Source organism: Pygoscelis adeliae, unplaced genomic scaffold (genome assembly GCF_000699105.1).
Source record: "Pygoscelis adeliae isolate BGI_AS28 unplaced genomic scaffold, ASM69910v1 Scaffold79, whole genome shotgun sequence".
NCBI classification, from domain to species: Eukaryota; Metazoa; Chordata; class Aves; order Sphenisciformes; family Spheniscidae; genus Pygoscelis; species Pygoscelis adeliae.
The window spans coordinates 3,868,570-3,889,010 of record NW_008825532.1 but is presented as its reverse complement, the minus strand read 5'-3'; the positions used below and the strand labels follow the sequence as shown (position 1 = coordinate 3,889,010).

General features: G+C 46.0%; 1 protein-coding gene across 1 annotated transcript in view; it reads right to left on the bottom strand.

Annotated features, from left to right (window-relative positions):
* Positions 1-20,441, bottom strand: part of DOCK11 (dedicator of cytokinesis 11) — a 90,329-nt gene that overhangs the window by 19,198 nt on the left and 50,690 nt on the right. The window contains exons 27-42 of the mRNA XM_009331757.1: positions 18,737-18,806; positions 18,534-18,659; positions 17,911-17,982; positions 17,375-17,521; positions 16,824-16,907; positions 16,270-16,381; positions 12,398-12,576; positions 10,282-10,398; positions 9,488-9,563; positions 9,077-9,180; positions 6,927-7,038; positions 6,736-6,802; positions 6,173-6,220; positions 5,499-5,641; positions 4,725-4,840; positions 2,730-2,867 (exon numbers count right to left, since the gene is read on the bottom strand). Of these exons, the coding sequence (XP_009330032.1) occupies positions 2,730-2,867; positions 4,725-4,840; positions 5,499-5,641; positions 6,173-6,220; positions 6,736-6,802; positions 6,927-7,038; positions 9,077-9,180; positions 9,488-9,563; positions 10,282-10,398; positions 12,398-12,576; positions 16,270-16,381; positions 16,824-16,907; positions 17,375-17,521; positions 17,911-17,982; positions 18,534-18,659; positions 18,737-18,806 (1,711 nt within the window). The remainder of the gene's footprint in view (positions 1-2,729; positions 2,868-4,724; positions 4,841-5,498; positions 5,642-6,172; positions 6,221-6,735; positions 6,803-6,926; positions 7,039-9,076; positions 9,181-9,487; positions 9,564-10,281; positions 10,399-12,397; positions 12,577-16,269; positions 16,382-16,823; positions 16,908-17,374; positions 17,522-17,910; positions 17,983-18,533; positions 18,660-18,736; positions 18,807-20,441) is intronic.

The window sequence follows — 20,441 nt, the reverse complement described above, 5'->3', positions numbered from 1 at the left end:
TGCCAAGTGCCCTTCGCAACTGCCTGGGAGGCTGTAACGATGCTGCATCCCGAGAGCACTAATGGGGGGGAGAAAGCACAGCTTGACACGGTCAGGGGGAATTGCTAACAGACAGGGAAAAGCTTCCCAAACTGGCTGTTGCAGGAAAGGAGCAAGGCTCTGCTGCCCTAGTCCTTCAGGGCCTGGATTTGTGATGCCTCTAACGTGCCCTGCTAGTGTCAACGCACCGAGGGACAGGCACGCACGGAGCGGGCAGCTACACGGGGTTTCCACCACACTCAGATCCACGTGTCTGAACTGCTCTTCAATGCAGGGCAAATTATCTCAGCCCCCTCTCCCCTGTACATGTTTTCCTTCGTAACCTTTAATTTCAAGACCATTCCCAAGCATGTATATATGTATTTATCTGTAAGTGTTGCTCTGAAAAAAAGGATTTAGTTGTTAAGAAAACCTAGAGTATAAAGCAAGAGCAATCTAGCTTTTGTTGCTTCTTCCCAGCCAGTAAAACAGAGACAGCTTTCTTCCCAAATTCCCAGAAAACATGCATGCAAGCAGGACTCATTCTAAAACCAAAACCAAACATGCAAACAATTATAGAACTTGTTTGTTCTTTGCCTTCTTGTGAGGTTTCTTTTTTTTTTTTTGCCTATCAAGGAACCAGATTCAATGCAGAAAGCAAGCTATTTTGGGATGCAGAATAAGTCTCAGGAGTTTTTTCCCCTCCAGCAACCATTTGCTGTCACCGTAGATAAGAGGGGGATTCTTTTGATTGTAATTATTAGCTACAGAAGGCCATAAAAATGACAAATTGTCCATTCTAGCTGCATCAAAGGTATAACTCACTTTTGGTTTTCTTGAAGTTAACACTAATTTTTAGCTACAGCGATACACAACCCAAAACAAAGCAGTGCAGCTTTCGTATTACAAAACAAACTTCCAGGAAAACATGCCATCCTTGCACTTGTCATGAAATGCAGTGACCCCCCCCCGGCTACTTTATTGTCACTTTGGGCCTTAGAAAAGCCCTTCAGAGGGCTTAAAAGGAAGTTTGGGACTCATGTGGTTATGGAGTTGGCAAAGAAAACACTTCCTTATAGATACCATCTGCTGGGCTGATATCTTGCTTTTACAGAAGCAACACTGTGTCCTGTCATAGGGGAAATGTGAGAAATTAACTGAAATCAATCTTTCATATCTTTGAAGACCCATGATGCCAAATTCAGCGTGGATTCAGGCTGGCATAATCCAAGAAAACGACCCCACTGCCCGTCCTTGCAGCAGCCAAGAACACAGCCTGTGTTGCTGTAATCAGCATTTTGGAAAGCGAGCGTGGAACCCCTGAAGGCCTCCAGGTTTTGAAGGCTGATGGCGAGATCAAATTGAGCAGGTGTGCAGGTTTGGCTTCGCATTTAAACAACCACAGAAAATTTGCCAGGGAGGCAAGGAAAGTCTTTTATTTGCTATAGGCACAAAACAAATATTTCTGGCTAAACAAACTTTCGCCTAGTAAGGGGAAGAGATGTGCAGAGAGACTGTGTCTGAGTGGGGTGTGTGCAGATCTGCAGCAGGATGGATCTCAAGGCTAAGCAGATCACAGGCAAGCAGAAAACTCAAAAGAAAGGTAGAGCAATAAACATGTGTTGGGCCCTGTAGAAAAACTGAGTGATTCCTGCCAATGCCAATTGCCAATCTAGCAGGCTTTAAGAAGCGCCATGGGAAAACACCTCATAGGAGACCACGCTGTCTGGAGCCAGGCAGGTAGCTAGCAAGAATTCTGCATTTTCTGCTTCTCACGTGTTTGCTTAGGACAACCAAAATTCAGCCCTAGACATACTCATACTAGCTCTTAGCTTTGCTGTGGGTTTATAGTAAAACGTACATAGCACAGACATTTTCCACCTCTGAAAAACAGTTTAGCAGTCTCTTTCTTTGATCAAACTTTGCTCGGCAACTAGTACAAGACCTCCTTTGGAAGTCACACTTTGCTGCATATCATTCACATACCATGGTCTGCCTGGCTGCAATCTCACACCACATGGATTTCCCTCATTAATGAAGCGATGCATTCACGTGATTTGAGAGGTTTTAATTCATTTTGAATTTATGATAACTGTGCAGCTTGGAAGGAATGGAGTTTGCATGTACATCTGGTCTTGAACATGTACTTATGAAAAGCGGCAGGTTTTGACAAGCACGAAGGGAAATGTCAGCAATAGCATCAGTCACTGCTCTTATGTGGTTAGCTGTGGCTTTGATGCTGCTTGAGCTCAGGGGATTAAACAGCCTCACTGCATACCAGGGTTCAGAAAAGTGTAGAAAGAGGTTCAGCAAGCACTATCCTCTTTCAAACGCAGTCGGAGAGGAGCAGCTTGTCAGTACAAGTATTATTCAAGCATTGTCAGCAATATTGACAGTTTGGGGCAAAGATTGAAGAAGCACCAGCTTTTGGTCGAACAGATACTAATCTTTAACAGAAGTTTTGTGACCAAGGCAAGATAGGGAATTCCTCACGATTTCTCCTTTTGTTTCCTGATATCCAACAAATAATAAATAATTGTTGAAATAGATAACTTAACCTGGGCTGGTTTTTAAATCAGTGAAGAAGTTGTTTTCTAAAACACATCTCCAGACAGCACAAAATATCAGTTTAAAAGCAGTTTAAGCATACTGGTCTCTTCTGTCATGCCTATATAAATTCTCCTGCACCTTTAGAGTCATGTATTACATACCTTGCTAATGAAAGCTCTCAGAGAGGCGAACACGTGCTTAAGAGCTGCTTCTGACTGCCCATTTTTGAGAAAAGCTAGATGAATATCAAAAACCTTCTTCATGAGTGGATTGTGGCCATCGTTGCTTAAAAGCTGGGTCTGGAAAGCAACGAGAGAATTTATTTTGCAGAGGTGTTGTGCCTGAAGCTGGAAATGACAGAGATAATTTTGCATAACTAATCACATCAATTCTTAAGCCAGATAAGGAGCAGGGCCTTCAGTAAAAATATAACCAATAAATGTGACAACCAGCACAAACTTACACTAGTTGGTCAGAGGCTATTTTTATAGCAGAGAAAAAAACAAAAATATTTTATTACTTTTGCATCACTAAATCCAAACCTAGCTCAATAATCTGTACAACTTTCACCAGTCACCCAGAGTTATTTTAAATAAAACAGGCTGTTACCAACACAACTACCACACTGTTTTTACCACTTCTTTTTATTTGTCTTGACAAGTGTTTCATTTGCAGCCCAAAAGAGAGAGAGAGGGGGGGAAAAAAAAAAAGACTATCATCTTTTCACTGGACAGATTCGTAGCTGCAGTAAGTCAGTATACTTCCCTTGTCTCCTGCAAAGTTTTGACAGTTTGCACCTTCTGGAGATATGGCAAAACGGAATTACTTGGAGACGATTAATACAGGTTGGTGTCAGAGTTATCTTGCCTGTGCCTGCTGTCATCCTTGCAGCTGCTGTGCAGGAAGCCTGGTGCATCATGGCCACCCAGCAAGGATGTGGATGTCCCATATTGATAGGAGATCAATAGTCCCTATCTCATTGCCAGCCCAAGCAATCCTTGGGCTGGCTCAGCTTTGTCTTTTGACATCCCATACATATCTTGTCGCAGGGTAAGTTTAGGATCCATACTTTTTAACTGAACTCATTTACTCTGTCAGTAAGAACAGCATCAGCACTTTTACTGTAGTACAGAGCACACTTCTGTGCGGTAACACTGTATGACCATAAAAGCAAAGCAGAAGTCCATTAAAGCGGAAGGGAATCCAGTCTATCCTGTGGTTTGAAAATCACATTGTTTTGTGGTTCAGCCATATTCAAAAAGAGGCAACTGAGAAAGTCAAGCAAGTTTTAACTCTTGCATCGAAATCATTCTGCTGTTGACAAACTCCTAAGGAGTAATTTAACATATGCACCCGGATGGCTTTTTTGCTCTGTAACAAAAAAGAGTAAAGGATATGAAGCAGAGGATATGATGACCTTTCTCTTCATGTTGTTCGATACTTCTAAAAAGGAAATCTTAATTGTGCTTACTCTAAAATCCGGAGTTGTTGCTGTGACATTATGCAAGACACATTGCTATGAGCAGGATTCCTCCAACCACACTTTGAGGAAGAGCTTTTCTGGAAGAGTATTTCAGTATTTTGCTGCCAGCCTGGGGTTCACTTCACCACAGAGGCTTTGATTCTTGTAGATGGCAATGACTGCTGGAAGTGTGAATCACTATATGGAGGAGAAGACTTCTACCAGTGGTACTGGTCCTATCTGAACTGGTAACCACAGCTGGAATGCCTCAGCCCCAGAGACATTAATGTACAGCGATTCAAAGACATCTGGGCCTCGCTTCTAGGCAATTTATGGTAGAAAACAGTGACTGTTCTAAGAATGCTAGACCTTCATTTCCCTTTCCTCTAGTCCCTCCTGTCTGTATGATGTACATTTCCTCTTATTCTATTTTTGTAATGCCTACACCCATGGTATAATGTCCACGTAATTTTATCTGGTCTTGCCATTTTGAAGAAATTGCAAGATTGCATAAGTGCATAATTACTCTGAGACCTCGTGAAACACAGCATTTTGGAAAATAAACAAGCTGCAAATTATTTGCTTTTGTAAAGCCTTCCATAATCTGCCACTCTAGGAGAATGGATCACCAAAATCAACACGCATACAGAAATACAGCACACTTTTCTACAATACTTTTGATTTCAATGCTGACCTTGAAACTCTGAGTGAAAAAAGAGATGGTGTCCAGGACTGTCAGGCACACTTCGGTGGCAATATTGCCCTCCAGTAACGCCTGGTGCACAATATCTGCTTCTGAGGTGCCTGCATCTGTGGACAGAAAGCAAATCGGGAGGAAACAGTGTTCAACACTCCAGCTCTCACAGGATCTAAATGCTGATATAGATAAAGTTCTCCCCTTGCACTTCACTGGGTTGGGAAATGACGTAAGAATAGCAAGATGCTGAATTTGCCAGCTCCATTCATAGAAGCTGCCTCAGCCTGATGCCAACCGAGAAAACCAACCTCAGTTATTTCCCCTTAATCTCACTGTCTTTAAAGCCAGACAGAGAACGAGGTGTCCAAGTTGTATCCGCAGAGGGGAAATGGCAAGGTGCTTCAATGGGGCAAAACTCACCCACGTGGAGAGGCTTAGGGCAGATCCCGGCCCAGGTCTCTGCGCAGGGCAGCTCTCCTGCTTGCCCTGCTCACTACCCAAACCAAGGCGTTGTCTGCACACACGCTCAGCCAAGGAGTTGAGCTGAGACAGGCGAGAGGAAAAAGCCACAGAAGTCCCAGGGGTGATTTTTAAGGGGCTGGCTTAAATGCCACCTCCACCAATCTAGGAATGTTGCAGGGAGGAGCGGTGACCACTGTAATTCTGTGGAGTTTGAATATCCTGAAGTAACAAGCAGCAAGTGGAAAATGGCTACATGCAGTTTTCAGTAGGCTAATACTCCACAGTCCCATCTCGCTCTGCTGTACATACTGTGGTTGAGCGTGAAGGAGGTCTCCAAGCTGCCCAGATGCTGGAGCCGCACCTGCATCCCCCCAGCTCTGCTGCGGAGCGCCGGCATCGTCTGGGATTTCCTGTCGGCTCCTGTGTGCTTGGATAACCAGGCATCGTGCACTCTGCAAGGGGAAGTAAAGACTGCGGGTTTGGATGAGCAGCTGCGGCCACATCACTACAGGATTACATGAGGCACCAGGACGGAGACCTGGCCTCTCTCCAACGCAGTAATCTGGTTTATCCCGGACAATCCCAGTGGGACTGGCCAGGCTACCCTGGTCTTGCCTGCACCAGATGGCCCTAGAGCTAATGAAACAGCAGTGCTGCTGCTGCTGCTCAGGAAGCAGAGATGCAGCTGTGACTTGTGTCTCACCTGCAGCCGACTGCGGGGGATGCTGCCAACCTGCGCGGGCAGCCAGGAGCGCCTGGGCCTGGGGGTCTCATGCAGGAGCTGGAGGGGAGGGAAGGGGCAGGGTGCTAAGACGAAGGGACTCTGCTTGCGGCATGGCGCTGAGCAGAGTTCTGGCCCCGCAGGCTTCCTGCCTGCTTGAGTTGGCCTGGCATGTGTAGGCACACTCCCTTCCTGCCTCGGCTGCGGCAGGGAGCACAGGGACAGTCCCCCCACCCCAGCCCCAGATGAAAGAATACAGTACCTGGCAATATTTCTCTTGCCCATGTATCTGAAGTGAAATAAACACACCCTAGAAAGAAAATAAAATATGTATCTGTTACAGATTCTGCAGATCAGGAACATTAAAAGTCTACCCTGTCCTTGTCTGCAGACACACTCCTCTGTGCATGAGGGTTTGGGTCTGTATTTACAAATCACTTGACCTCACACTGTCAGCTTCCAAAGCCTGTGGCACATCCCTGTCTCCTCACCCATCTGTTCCACCACACCGCTGCAAAGCGGAGGTTGTGCTGGTTACGGCAGGAGGCTGTGCCGTGAGCCCTGCTCGCCCGTGGGTGGTAGGACACCCTCTGCACAGCCCGGACTGAGCACAGGGCAACGCCACTTCACCATGCTCCCTCGATATACACCTGTTTCTCCTCAGAGGGAGGAAGAGCATTTCACTACAACCTGGCCAGACACCTCTAGTGCTGCACAGGACTGCGTGCACCCTGCGAGGCACACCGCGCTCGTGCCTTCTTCTTGGCCAATGCTGCCTGCACAAAGGTGCAGTGTTTGAATTGCAGCCTCATGCATGATACTCACTCCAGAAGCACAAGGACATTGATCAGCTCTTGGGGGGAGAATTTGTTCCAGTAAGCTAAAAGAGTATCTGAAAGAAAAAAAAACAGTGCACTGAGATTTAAAAAAAATTAAAAGGGGACCTTACAGACCAAAACTGCCAGTGATAGTCTCTTGTCTTTCTGGCTGCGCCCCAGTGAGCAAGAGCCACCAACCTTCAGAGATCATCTTCACAATGTAGAGGTAGCACATCAGGAGTGTCCGGATCTCAAACTGGTCCAGCCGGCTGCAGTGCGACACACTGCTTCTCGTGGAGCTTCTGCGGATCTAACGGGACACAGATGTGACGCGGAGGCCAGTGGCCCCAGGTGCCTGGGCTGTGCCTGAGCCGAGTGCGTGGCCAGAAGCCATGCAGCGTGGGCACAGCAAACCCGGCACAGACCAGATGTGCCGGCATTACTCCTGTATTCCTCCTGTCCCCCTACATGTGCACCCTCACAGCACCATGCTTTGGAGACATCTCATCCTTTGGGGTTGCTGCCCATCCAGTGATGAGCAGTCTGGAAATCCTGGACATGTGGCCGAATGCTTCTCTGTCCAGAAAAAAAATGTCTGGGCAGAGAATGACGGCTTACCCAGCAAAACGCACGGCAGCCCTGCTTTCACTTCCCCTACTCTCTGCAGTGTTTAAGCTCCCGGACATTTTTGAAGTCAGTTCTTGTCAAACAAAATAGTTCCTTAGTTGTCACAGTTTAAAGCAAGAATCTAACTTTCTGTTAAAGACGTATGCTTCAACCCAAAATGTCAGTTATCAAAAAACCAGGAAATTTCAGCTTAAGAAAAGAACTTTTTTCTTTTTCCCTGATTTTTGGAAGTGTCTCTTGTTTTTCCTCCTACTTTGTGACTTAGGCAAAGATAAGTGAAATCCTGCAGGTGAGTCAATCTGTGTGGGAAAGGCTTGGGCATTGTGTGGTGGGAAACACAACTTCTAAAGCTTTATCAACTTTTTTTGCATTCTCTGTGCTTGCCCTAGCTGTATCCTCTGACAAATGGATATGATTAAGCTCTAAGCAGGACGCTTCTCTTAAAGCTGTGCCTCACGTGTTTGGAGAGTGATCCACAGATCTTATTTGTTGTTTTTCTGGGACAAGCTGTGGATGTGAGTCACAATTAAACTGAATGTTTAATTCTGCTTTGAGTTGGAGATACAGTGCTATAGCCAGAACTTTGCTGTTGACCATGCCAAACTATCAAGTCAGCACACAACTTACTCCAGGGGAATAGGCGATAAGCAACGTGTCTACCTCTCTAGAGCAGCATTAAAGCTGTGCTCCTCCCTGTGGCATTGCTTTTACATGGTTTTGTGGATATTGCATTCCCTAACAGAAAAGCTGTTTTCAACAACTCTGAAAAACATACCTTCAAGGACACAGAAGAGGATGTCTAGCTGTGGGGAAGAGCTGAGCTGCAAGCAATAACGCTTTCTGCAAATCCCACCAGCAGCGTTGAAGCATATGCTCAGAGCTTTGCTGAGTATGAACAGTTTTATAGTCAAGTGTTTGGCTGTACTGCGTCTTGTAGCTTCATGATTCAAGTGGGAGGGCTTGAAAGGCCCCACCTCTCCTAAGCATGTCATGACACAGCCAGCAGGAGCCCAGATAATCTTTGCCTTGTTGTTTTAAGGGCCAAAGTTTTTAAAGAGGCATCAATGATTCACGCCAACCCAAGACATCTGGAAATTGCCTTGAGGAAAACCAGAGGCTGGTTTGCACAAACACCTGATTTCCATGCACGCAATCTGCCAACAAGGAGAGTACACCCTGTCTGAATAGTGGGGTCAAAGCTCTTTGTGGTGTGACCGTGGTCACCTTCTGCAAGTTTGGGGCTGTGGTTATTAGCCTGTGCTGATTTTCCTACAAATACCTCATCTTCTCTTAAGTCAGCGGTCACTGGCAATCTCACATCATGGTGCTTTGCCTCCCCAGCCGTGTGTGGAAACCAGTTCCCAGCACTGTGCACGGGGCACTGGCCAGGCTCAGATCCATGCACAGGGAGCACGTCTGAGTATGGATAAATGCACCATGGGAGCAGAGATTTTCCCAACGGGTTTTGCCTTTCATCTTCAATAAATAATTTGTAAACAGTTATATTTTTGGCTCAGAGATGTCTGTAGAGGGAAAGCATACCAGATCGGTGAGTCTGACCTCCTCTGTTAAAAATGAATCTTTTTGTTTCCAAGCAGAGATATTTATAAGCTGGCTTTTGAGAGCATTACCACAGGGAACTCCTTTTCCCTCCCCCTTATTTAGCACAGCCCACAGACTGGTGCAGTGAGCGCCATTCTTTCTAACCCCAGATAAGTTACATTTTCACTCTGATCCGGGGAACTGGTTGCCCCCTCTGAGTTCAGGGATCCTTTCGAGTCTTCTCGCTTTATTGCATGGCCATTTGGAAGTGCTGCTCCGCAGGCTGAAAAAAAACAAACCCCACAATTAACGCCTTTGCATCAGCACTCCTCAGCGCATCACGGACAGTGAGTGGAGAATGTGATTCAGACAGCACAGACGGGGCTTGCCAAGGCCCCATGTCGAAAGCTGATTAATCTGGAAAGGACAGCTGGGGTGACACCACGTCCAGGGAAAAGCATACGAACTCTGAGAGGTCTTTTGACAGAAGACTATTTCAGGTTTTGGGTAACGGGTTTGGGGTTCTTGGGGCTGGTAGTAGTTACGTTCAAAATAAATGGGAAAGTTAAAGTTTAGAAAAATTAATTTACCTGGATCTTTGTCTGCAATCAGGCTGGATCTATTTGAGGGGGGTGCAAAACTGCACACGAATTCATCCCTGGATGCCTGTAAAACAATATAAGGTTTTTTGTGACCAATGGAAGATAACACCTATTCTCTTATAGAAGAGAATAATGAAATAAAAAAAGGCAAATTAGAGCAGCTTTTAAAACACAGATGAAAAAAAGAAAATCTATTTCCTTACTTCCATAACAAGGAGACAAATGACTTGGGGAGGAGTACAAAGAATAGCAGAACATATTGAAGTAAGTCATAGCAGTTTTTTCCCTTTTGTTTTTCATCATTTGAGTTGAAATTTTGAATTGTTTTTCTCAAATGTCTTTTTTTTTGTTCTTGTTTTGCCCCAAACAAGGAGGCAAGTCTAGTCTGCAAGGCTGAGCCCGCCTGGGAACCACACACAACCCTCAGGCATTCAGGCAACTCCCCAGAACTCCCTGCTGGAGTCTGAGGCTGAGTCCTGTTGCAACTCATTGCACTTGGAGGGACTTACCTCACCTCATGACACTACGCATACCGTAAAGAAACACATTAAACAAGAGCAAGCAAAAGGGCAGAGACATTGTACCCAGTGCTACAGACAGAAAAAAGTCACAGGAAAAGCCAAATTAAAAGAAACAAGCACATTATGGGGCTGTGGGGAGAAGAAAAACACACTTATTTCTAAAGCTGAGCCTGCCTGCAGGCAGTGGAAGTTGCACAGGGGGTGTTTGGGGAGAGGAGGACTGAGGAGGAGGGCAAAGAGGCATCGCTGGGCTTTACTCACGGGGCTGGAGGTGGCTGCGCAGGAGTAGAGTGCCTCGCGGCTGGCCACTCGCTGGAGGTTCTCCAGGAGCAGCCCGAACAGTGGTAGGTAGAGCTGGGCTATTTTTGCCTGCTGGTTCTGAAAAAAGACAGGGAGAAAAATGTAGGTAAGAGCCTAGGCTTTCAATGGAGTGAAAAAAGGGAAACTCTTGAGCCAAAACACATATACATATGTATGTATATATATATTTACACACTGTATATGGTGTCTGAGGACATGGGTTGGTTTGGCTTCTCATCTCCACTTCCAGAGCTGCCAGGTAGGTATTACTCTTCTAGCAGCAAGCTTGGTGCACTCGGGGATTTTGGGGGCTGAATAACATTCCCAGTCATACAGGATGTGTGACAAACTAAATCCTGGATTTCCTAACTCTTTAACTGGCACTTCACTCGCATAGCTTGATTTTCAAGTGCAACACCCAGGAGTAATGAAACAAAAACATTTGCTCCTTGCCTGGTGCTGGCTATTGCTTCCAGTCAGGAATTCTCCATAGCAAATACTTCTAGTCAAAACAGTTTGCAGGAACAGATTAATGTAGATTAAGTGATACAGATCAAAAATGGCCTGGTTGACCTTTTGTAAATGCAGGGCTCTTACATCCAATTCTTTCTTGTTAAAAATTTATTATTCTGGACTTGACAGAAAGGTTAAAATAAAAAATAAATTTAAGGCTTGCGAATTGAATGGCATATTTTGACCAATACAAGAATCCAATTTTTTCTTCTGATTCAGTATGACAAAAGATAAAAGAAATCTTGAAAATGCCCATGGGTTGAGAAAACCCTCTCTCAGCATTGATGGAACCTGGGTTTCCTTGGCTGAAGGCGAGACCGCAGCAACAGACCCTGCCACGCTCAGCCTGTCCTGCCCGTGACGTGGTTTTTTGCTCTGGTGTCTTGGGACACCAGCTGAGCATCCTGCCCTGGCTCCAGGCAGTTTCCTGGTCATGCAGCCTGGAGCACAACACATGGACAAAAATCCAGCGGGACAATTTTAGGACAGGTGGTGTTTTTGAGGAGGCAGGGATTGTGCTTCACGCTGAGGGGGCAAACAGCTCCTGAATTAGTGTGAGAGTTTTCAGGCACCAGGAAGAGCAGAAACAGGCTGCCTCTGACCCAGTCTTGGCAGAGAGCTGGCAAATCTCTCCTGAAATATCAAGTCTTGCCAACTACCATGGGCTGCAGTTTTGTTTCCAGGCTGTGCAAGTCATCGGGTATCCCCACTGCAGAGAAAAGCAAGCCCACTTCCCGCTCAGCCCTTCCAAACAGGCAGAGAAGGGAGAGGAGAGGAGCTGGCTCTGGGTCCATGCAGAGTGCAGGAGCCCCAGGCACATTTGGGTCACTTCTCCCACCCTTCACGCCCAGGAGGCTATCCACATTCCCAGATAAAACTCAGGAATGCAGCACACTAAGACCAATTTGAGGAGCTAAACTCTAAACAGAGGCATGTTTTCAGCCTAGAGCAAAGCCAGGTAGTGTCTGCACAGGTAGCTGGGCACTTTCAAGGACATATGGGTCAGCAGGGAGCTGCATCAAGAAAGAAAACAAGCCCATCTCCAAGCTCTTTCAGCAATACCACACGCTGAGCCTCTGACCGAAGAAAGCCGAAAGCTACCCAGTGGAAATCCAGCATCTCATGAGAATCCACAGATCCTCTCCCCTGATTCACTAATTAGTAAAACATGCAGTTGACTTGTAACAGAGATCAGTCCTGTTTCCTAATGATAGTATTTAATGCAGGATATTAATTTAAGCCCAAGACCAGAACATCGACATTGCTTAATTTTGTTGAATAGCCTCTTGGCTAATGACACTCTCAAGTTCCTTAATGGCTCAGGGCTTTATTATCTAAATACTCAGCATGAAGAGCGCTGCAGTTATCTGACTGCATTGTTTGTGTTCCTAGATCATTTCTCAGAGCTATTACTGTTATGCCATAACTATCAGTTACTTACAACAGTTCCCTAAAAAGTAATGAGAACACCCTTGGAGCACCATGCAAGATCTAAAACTCTGATGTGTGTTTTTTCATAAAATTCAAGAACATTACATTTAAAAGCCAACAAAATATGCCTGACCTTGTGCTGGTATCTGTTGTCGAAGGCATGCTTTATCAAGAGATTTTTTAAGACTGAGATGGCTGTATATCTGATATCGTAGTTGTCCTGCAAGGCAACAGAGGCTTCTCTGAGAAGCATCCCCACCAGGAAATGATGCCTGCAATACTCATCAGTTAAACTGTATTCAAGATTTACATCTGAAAGAAACAGCAAGGCAATGGTTAAGGGAACTGTTCCGAGGATCTGCTCAGAGCAAGACATAATGGTCATGTAAGCCACAACAGTCCACAAGTATGGTTCATCGCTCTCTCTCCTACAGTGCACTGATCTTTCAATAAAGCCTGAACTGACTACAGTTTTCTCCACCACCGAGTTAAGTCATATCAAAGAACTTGGCATCTTCCAGTTCAGGCTAATCATTAATTTCAGCCCTCACCGTTTCAGAAGCAGCTATAAGAAGGATTTCTGCAGTGTGATGCTTTACAAAGCTTAGTGCTCCAAAGAGTAATTTATAAAGTCAGAGATGGATGAAACAGGGAAAGACAGCGCGACTTACTGCCTCGGGGCTGCTTTGCTCCTGTCTGGGGGTTATCCTGTAAATCCCCAGACTACCTAGGCAGCGGAGGTGCCAGCCTCCACGAAGCAGATGTGAGGGTGGTAGTGGGCAGGGGAGACAGCGCGTTTATCACAGTCGCCCAGCCCTAGCAGTGCTGTCTCTGCAGCTTGTTCCACATCCTCCGTGAAATCTGCATTCCTTCTTGTCAGGTCAGAGAGCAGAGAAAAGGCAAATACTCCTGCTGGGATGAGGGATGCAAACAAGGACATGCTGCCAAGTGACCGCTACTGCATCCTCCAGCAGTTTACACAGCTGGCCTTTCCAGCCCTGCTGCAAGGACCGGGGAGCCAGGGCAGGGTTCCAGGAAGCTGCTTGCCAGAAACTGTGAGACTCCCTTAGCTTGCCCCCAGCAGATATTGAACACAGCTCCTTAAAAGCTGCACTGACTGCCAGCAGAAAGGCAGCTCAGTACCTAATCACCTTGGTTAACTTGTACCCTGCATCTCACATAGATTCAGGCTATATACTGTGATCAAAGGAGCAGCCGCTACAAGGGTAAGGCATTTTCACTTGACTTGCCTGGATAATGCAGCAGAGAAGTGACAGAGACACAGATTTCAGTGCAGGGTGCGTGTGCACTTGGGCTGCTACGAATAACTTTGCCCTGACACCGTTATCTCTGTCAGGCAACCCATATGCCTAATCAGAGCCATGACAGGCACTGTTTGACTGTTGCATTTTGGCACTAAGCCTCCCAGAGGGATAACCCCAAAGCTGTGTGTTCTTCCCCCAAAGGGTACAAATGCTGTGTGCTCAGCTCAGACTTTTTTTTTTTTAATTCCCACAGGTGTGAAAGTTTTTCTGTGGTAAGGCAGGGTGTGTACACACAGCTTTGAAAATCCCAGCCAAAGGGTTCCAACAGCTCTGTGGCTGCAAAAGATATTTTTAAGTTCGTTGATTCATAAGTAGCATTTACCGGTCTGTGAAAGTCTGATTCAGAGGAAAGAGAAAGCAATCTGGAGCATTATCTAGCTTTCATTGTTAGTCATGTTAGCTAATGCCTAAGTGTCACACATCATGGTTATTTCATTAGTTGGATGCAAGCTAATCGACTGGAAGCTGCATATTTAATTTGACATTAGAGGATTCAGTGATCCCAGTTGGACCTACCTACTGAAGTGAACCGTTCCACAGCAAATGAAAAAAAATCTAATTCATGTGTAAAAAGAAAAAGGGACAAATAAAAAGACAGCAAAAATAAACAGGAATAAGTAATGCTTTAAATCTTGGAGAAACGGGACAGTATGTCATGTTTTAATATTATTTGTAAGGCTATCGCTTAACTCCCAGCTTCCGTCAATCTCTTGGGTTCTTTGCTATCACAAGATTGCAAAAACAATTCTGTGCTGCTGGCTGTGAGGACAGGCTTGGGGGTTTGCTCTGGCTGATGAGGAACACATGTCCCCCAGGTGAGGCAGCAGGGACGCAGACCAGCAACCAGCCTTATTAGTTGAGACGTTTCAGAGAAACTGCTCCAAGATGCAACGCTCAACTCAACAGGATGTGGTCACAGGGATGTGCTCTGCCTGCAGGCCCGTCTGTACCAGCTTCTGCTGCAGAAGCCCTCTTTATCCACCTTCCTGGGGGCTATTCCTTCTTTTTCCAGAAGCAGAGTAGTAGGGGGCTGGGCACATCCCCTCTCTTCATTCAAGTAAGCTGATAAAGAAGTGAGGCAGGCCAGCAGGATATCTCCTTGGTGATGTGCTCATCATACCTCCCCATTTCTGAGCCCGCTGTCCCCTGTAATCACAGGTCTGTCCACAAAACCAGACAAGTTTGCAATGGAGATGCATCAGTACGTGTCTCTACCATGGCAGGCACAGCACAGGCACCACTGCAAAGGCAATTCTGCTACCTGAGGATAGGCTGCTGTACTGTGAAGAGATGTGTGTGAATGACAATTGCTACCACTGTTTTAAAATAAGTCTTAAAAATAAAACCTCAACTGGTAGGTCCTAGTCACAGTAAAACAGAGGAGGAAAGATGAGCTGCTCTTACAGCTTTTCAGTTTAACCATCGCAAATGCAAAGGTGAATGTTAACCAAAAAAGAGCATCCTTATGTTATCATGCCACTAATAAGCAATGGGGAGGCACTGTGGTTGTGTGTTTTTCCTCTTTCTCAGCCATTTTTAGTACTGCACTTTGTTAAACTATGCCAGGCAAGTAGCCAAACTGGTGTAAGATTAGCAGCTGGTCCAGAAAGCTCTGAGCGGTCAGAAACATACCAAAATAAGGGAAACTTGACAGTTTCTGCTGCTTCTGCCACCTGGATGTAAAGGGAATCACTTTGGGATTTGTATGGCTGCACCCTGAGGCACAACTAAAGATCCCCTCACCTGCATCAGAATAAATCCACTGGGCTTTCACATGGGGCAATCTCAAACCTCACTCTCCTCTCCTGTACTTATCTTGCCAGGCTATTAGCACCCAAACCTGGCAATCTTTACTGTATTTATCTAGCAGAGATGAGAAATTAGGACACAGAGAGAATGAAACTATGTCTATAGCAATCTTAGGAGGCCGGCAAGGCACGCTGCTGGACTCAGCACTGTGTGTCTGCACTGTCATCGGTAGCCCAGCTGCAGCCAGCCACCCTTGCACAGTGTGCAAGACTTGCAGTCCCCGTCTGCCTTGTGGTGAGCAGCATCGGGACCAAAGGGGACATGGTGTGACAGTGATAGCAGCCTGGATACGTGGTGGTGCCACAGTACGTATGCCCTTTGTATGTGCTAAGGATTGGCATGGGCTCAAGTTCTCTGCTGGCTGCCTTCAGCTCAGATTTGAGTAGTAGCTTGAATGCACTGTGCACCACTATACTCTTGTTCAAACTGAAAGCAGAAGGTAACCTAAATCACCTTCTTGTGGCCACAAAGAGACCTGGCAGCGGAGCAGTGAATTCAATCTGTTCTCCTGTATCTCCATTCTCTACAGCACCGACCGATGAGACACCCTACTTCTCAGGGGATGCTGACACTTGGGAACAAAGGATTACACTTGCACAAGTTGTGTATTTACTGAAATAGGGGCAGTTTCTTTCGGATATTTTAGTCCCATGCAAACTTAGATAGAGGAAATACTGAAAAGACTGATTGCATGCCATTCTGGAGCAAAATGATGTAAACCTGCCAGAACAGCATCTTTTCCTGAGGTTAATGTAAATCAGGCTAACCAGGACATAAATTTCCTTGACACCAAACCAAATTCCATCTAGTCAGAAGCCATCAAGACTAATAAATTATAGCTGTCTAGCCAGTCTCTTGAGAAAGGCCATACCTTGAACTCTTTGCAGCTTGGGTTTGGAAAAGGTCATTGGTAAGTTCAGAGGAATGTAGTGCTCATGATTGCAAATGTTTTGAAGAAATTCAAACTTGTATTCAACCAGCAGCTGAGGAAAAAAAAAAGACAAACACAAACTATGTTTTCAGTTTGACCCATTTGCTTCCAGTTCAATGTGTTTGTTGCACAGGGATTGGGAATCTAAATAACATTTATTATTTGTTAACTCAGTAATAATTGGCAAATTTTTGTGTTGTTCCCCCTAAGTGTCAGTGCATGTGGCTGTCACTTCGACTTCTTTACCTTTTTCATCCAGACTATTAACTGATGTCTCCTTTAGTTCTGACTCTTTACATTGTCTAAAGCTTAGCTGCATACAGGCTCTCGGGCCAGACAAAGAGAAGACCTTCAGAAGACTTCCGCCTCCAGAAGACTCTGCAGGAACAGTGTCTAAAAGGCCTCCAAGAGTCGTATAAAATAATCACTACAGAGCTTTGACTGACATAGATATGTACAACTGCAAACCACCTTTCAAGAAACATACTGCTTACCTTAGGGTCTTTAGGGCTGAATCCAGAAATGTAATCATTTATCAGGTTAAAAACAAATCCTCTGTCCATAAAGGTCAAACAACGCTGGAGAGAAAAATAGCAACACGTGACCAATCATTAAAAATAGAAGCAATCATCCTAAATCATCTCCATACTACCATCCTGCCAGCAGCCAGGTTTGATCCTCTAGGCTGCTGCTGACTTTCCAAAAAGTACTTGATCCTGTTTCTCTGAAATTATTTGGATGGCCTCACTTAAGTCTCCAGTGGACAATAGAAATATTTAAAATGAGAGCACATGTATTGCCTCTTAGGTTCTGAACAGTTGCTAGGCATGACTGAAAACCCTAGATAACATATAGAGTATCATAGTCTCTCCCTTGCAAAGAGAAGGTTTCCTTCCTAGGAAAGCTTATCCCCTCCAGAGTTTTAATCATTGAAGAAACCAAAGAGATGATAAAGTACAAACACATTTGTTTGCTTGCTGCTTATTTCTAATTGTTTTTTTTTTTTTCCTGATAAAAGCCTGGGAGAAAGAAAGAAACTGCTGACCTTCAGGAAGTTAGCCAAGCTAAAGTTGACATTCCTGGACTCTTCAGGGATTTCATTATAGCGAATGGTCACATGAGGAATGATGGCGAGCAGCAACGAATGCAGGGCGTGCTGGTAGGAGTCAGGGAACCGCTGGCCTCTGGGCAGCTGAAACCAAAAGCATGTCATACACTCAGTCCTGCAAGCGAGCAGCTGGGGAGAACCAAGTGCAGGCACAAGTTCCCTTTAGTATTTGTTTATGTTGTTTCCTAATAAAACATTGGCACAAAGAAAGCACTGGCTGAAATCACAGTAGCTGGTAACAGAAAAGGAGGCTGCATGAGGTATAAGGAGATCCAGAATTTTTAAATTACAATTGAGAGTGAAAAGAGGAAGACGGGAAAAGTAAAGTGGAGAAAAAAGGAAAGATCTAGCTAGCTGTTCGGCTTGTCAGGGTTTTTTGAAATAAAGAGTTATATAGTGTTTCAGAAAAACTTTTGGAGGAGAGTTTGTTTGTGATGGCTCTGTAATGCAGCATCAAACAAATTTACTTTTACCTTGATTTTGTTTTCTTCCAGTAAGTACATTGCCATCGACTTCGCCAGTGCTTCAAAGAAAAACCACGAGTACTAGAATGAACAAAGAATACTATTATTTTTCTCAGTAGGATCGAACATGTTTGACTATGTGGGGAAGCAGCAGTGTGGGAGGGAGAGCTTACATTCAAATGGCATTTTGTAAGCACGGCTACACTTGGCATCTGTGCCTTTGCTACCCGGAGGAGTCCTGCTAGTCTTGGGGTGGGAAGAGCTCCATCCCCCCTGCATCCCAGTGCACCCTCCAAGGAGCCAGCAGAGTTTGGGGTGCAAGCCCTGCAAAGGCCCAGAGAGGCAGAGACTCAGTCTGCCTCCCATGAGTCACCCCTCATGTGTGGCTTGAAGAAAATGGACAAAACTGGCAAAATGAAAAGCCCTTTGCTGTGTCCTGCCATGAGCCTTAACACAGCCAGGTTCCCTGCAAGAATTCATCTCTGTTTTAAGGGGAGAACCTCAAGGACGTGGAAGCGAGGAGCTGCCCTGGTAGCTTTGCTCCTGTGGTGGGTTTGGGTGGGTGAAAGTGTTGAGCTTTATACGAGACCCCGTTTTCTACCCTCGGCAGCCAAGTACTGCCAATACTTCACCTTGAGTAGCTTATTGATGGCTAGAAAATCTGCCGACTGCTTCAGGATTGTGGCCATGGAAAGGACCAGGATTTCATGGGTCATCTTCGCCTGTGTGACACTGGGTTTCTCAGCTCGAAAGACGTACTGAGGCAAGAGGAACAGCGTCAGCAGTGTGCCTGCTCCCAGCAGGGAGTTTTGCAAAGCAGTGTGTCATGACTGACCTTTATAAAGGAGCGCAAGTAGTGGTCTAGACCTTCTTCGTGGCACTTGGACACGATGTGCAGAAGAACCCTGGGGAGAAATGTCGTTTGTGTTCAGCAAGCAATGCGAGAGCAAAGTTCCTCCAGCTCATGAAAGCAGACACCATCTGTGTCCTATCCTGCTCAACCCCAAGAGCATCACTGCTGGCACGGCCTGATTTGCAGAGAGTCAGTACTTGCAGGCTTACAGCTCCTGTGGCTGCACCTTCCTTGCCACAGCCTTGCACAGCCCCTTGACAGAGCACTCGGAGCTGAGGTGGCCAAGGCCTCTTCTCCTTCACCAAAGGGTGCTGGACCAGGTGTTGCCCAGACCAGCTGCCTTCAATGCTCGAGGCTCCCTGCACAAGGAGGTGAGGTGGAGCATTTCTCTGCAGGGGACATATCCTATTCTTTGGCCTCCGTGCATGCCAGGATTAAAGCCTGCCTCTACTTAAATTCACGTTGCAGTGAGCATTAGACACCTGAACAATGCTCAGGTGTTAGGTAAGTCGAAAACAAAAATATTAAGTTAATCTGCTCTGCACCCAGTTCTCTTTGGCTGTACCTACGGACCCGCTATAAGGAGAGCAAGCCCACTTGCCCCTCCTGCACATGCTACAGATTCATCCACACTGCACAGCTTATCATGTGTTGAGCCTGTCCTCACTGGGAGCCCTTTCCTAATGATAATACAAGTGACAATGAACAACTATGCTACTACACCAAGTCTGCAAAATGAACACAAAAACCCCACAGAATCTCTGCTGAGAAGTGGGGAAAAAATTCTCCATTGTTGTTATACTCTGATACCTTCCTGCATCCCCTGAATTTATTAATTCTGGAAGGTTCTGTTTTACTGAATTTACATCATATGCTCCTTGTTACATGCACTGGATTACTTTCGGACTGTTGCCTTGCAGTTCACTGGGGACAGGCAGACCCTGGAGAACATGCCAGGCCTCTGGAAGCACTCCAGGCGGCTGATGAAGGCAGCAAGTGCCTGGTTTCCCCAGCCAACACTGGGGATTTACACTCCAGTCCCAGCCACAGGGAACAACAAACTATTCCGCATTGTCACGGACCCCACAGGCCAAACCACAGGGAGGAGTTTACAAGCCATTTATCAGATAAAGCGGGTTTTAGGTTCCACTCTGAAAGTCTGGGTGAGAAAACAGTTGTCATTAAACAGAAAGCTGTTGACAAACTGGAAAGCATCAGGCCAAGCTTTGAAAAAATCTCTGGAAGTGAAGGTGGGAGCTGGTCACCCAGCAGGTAGCCAGGGTCACTTGTTCCCCTGTCCTTGTCCTCTGGTGATTCCAGCAGAGCAGGATTACAGTGCTCCGCACAGAAGTTCCCCCAGCCTGCACCCCATGGCACAGGACTGTGATTGCAATGGGCCCCGCATTTCTGGGGGATCAGGGCTCAGCCTCCGACCTCCGGTTTCACGGGAGCGAGGTGCTTTTGGTACATGGACGCACGGTACCTCCTGGAGTCAGGGGAAGATCTCCATGGAGCGGCATGCAGCATCGCCCCTTGCACTGCAGCACTTCGCAGAGGAAGAACCACGGCAGGAAGACGGATGTTTTAACGCATCCATCAGCTTAGGGGTGTCATGGCCAAAGCCAGGCAGGAAAGGTGCTTTTGCACCTTTTGTTCCCTTCGGGACCGCCACCAGCCTGCAGGCAGC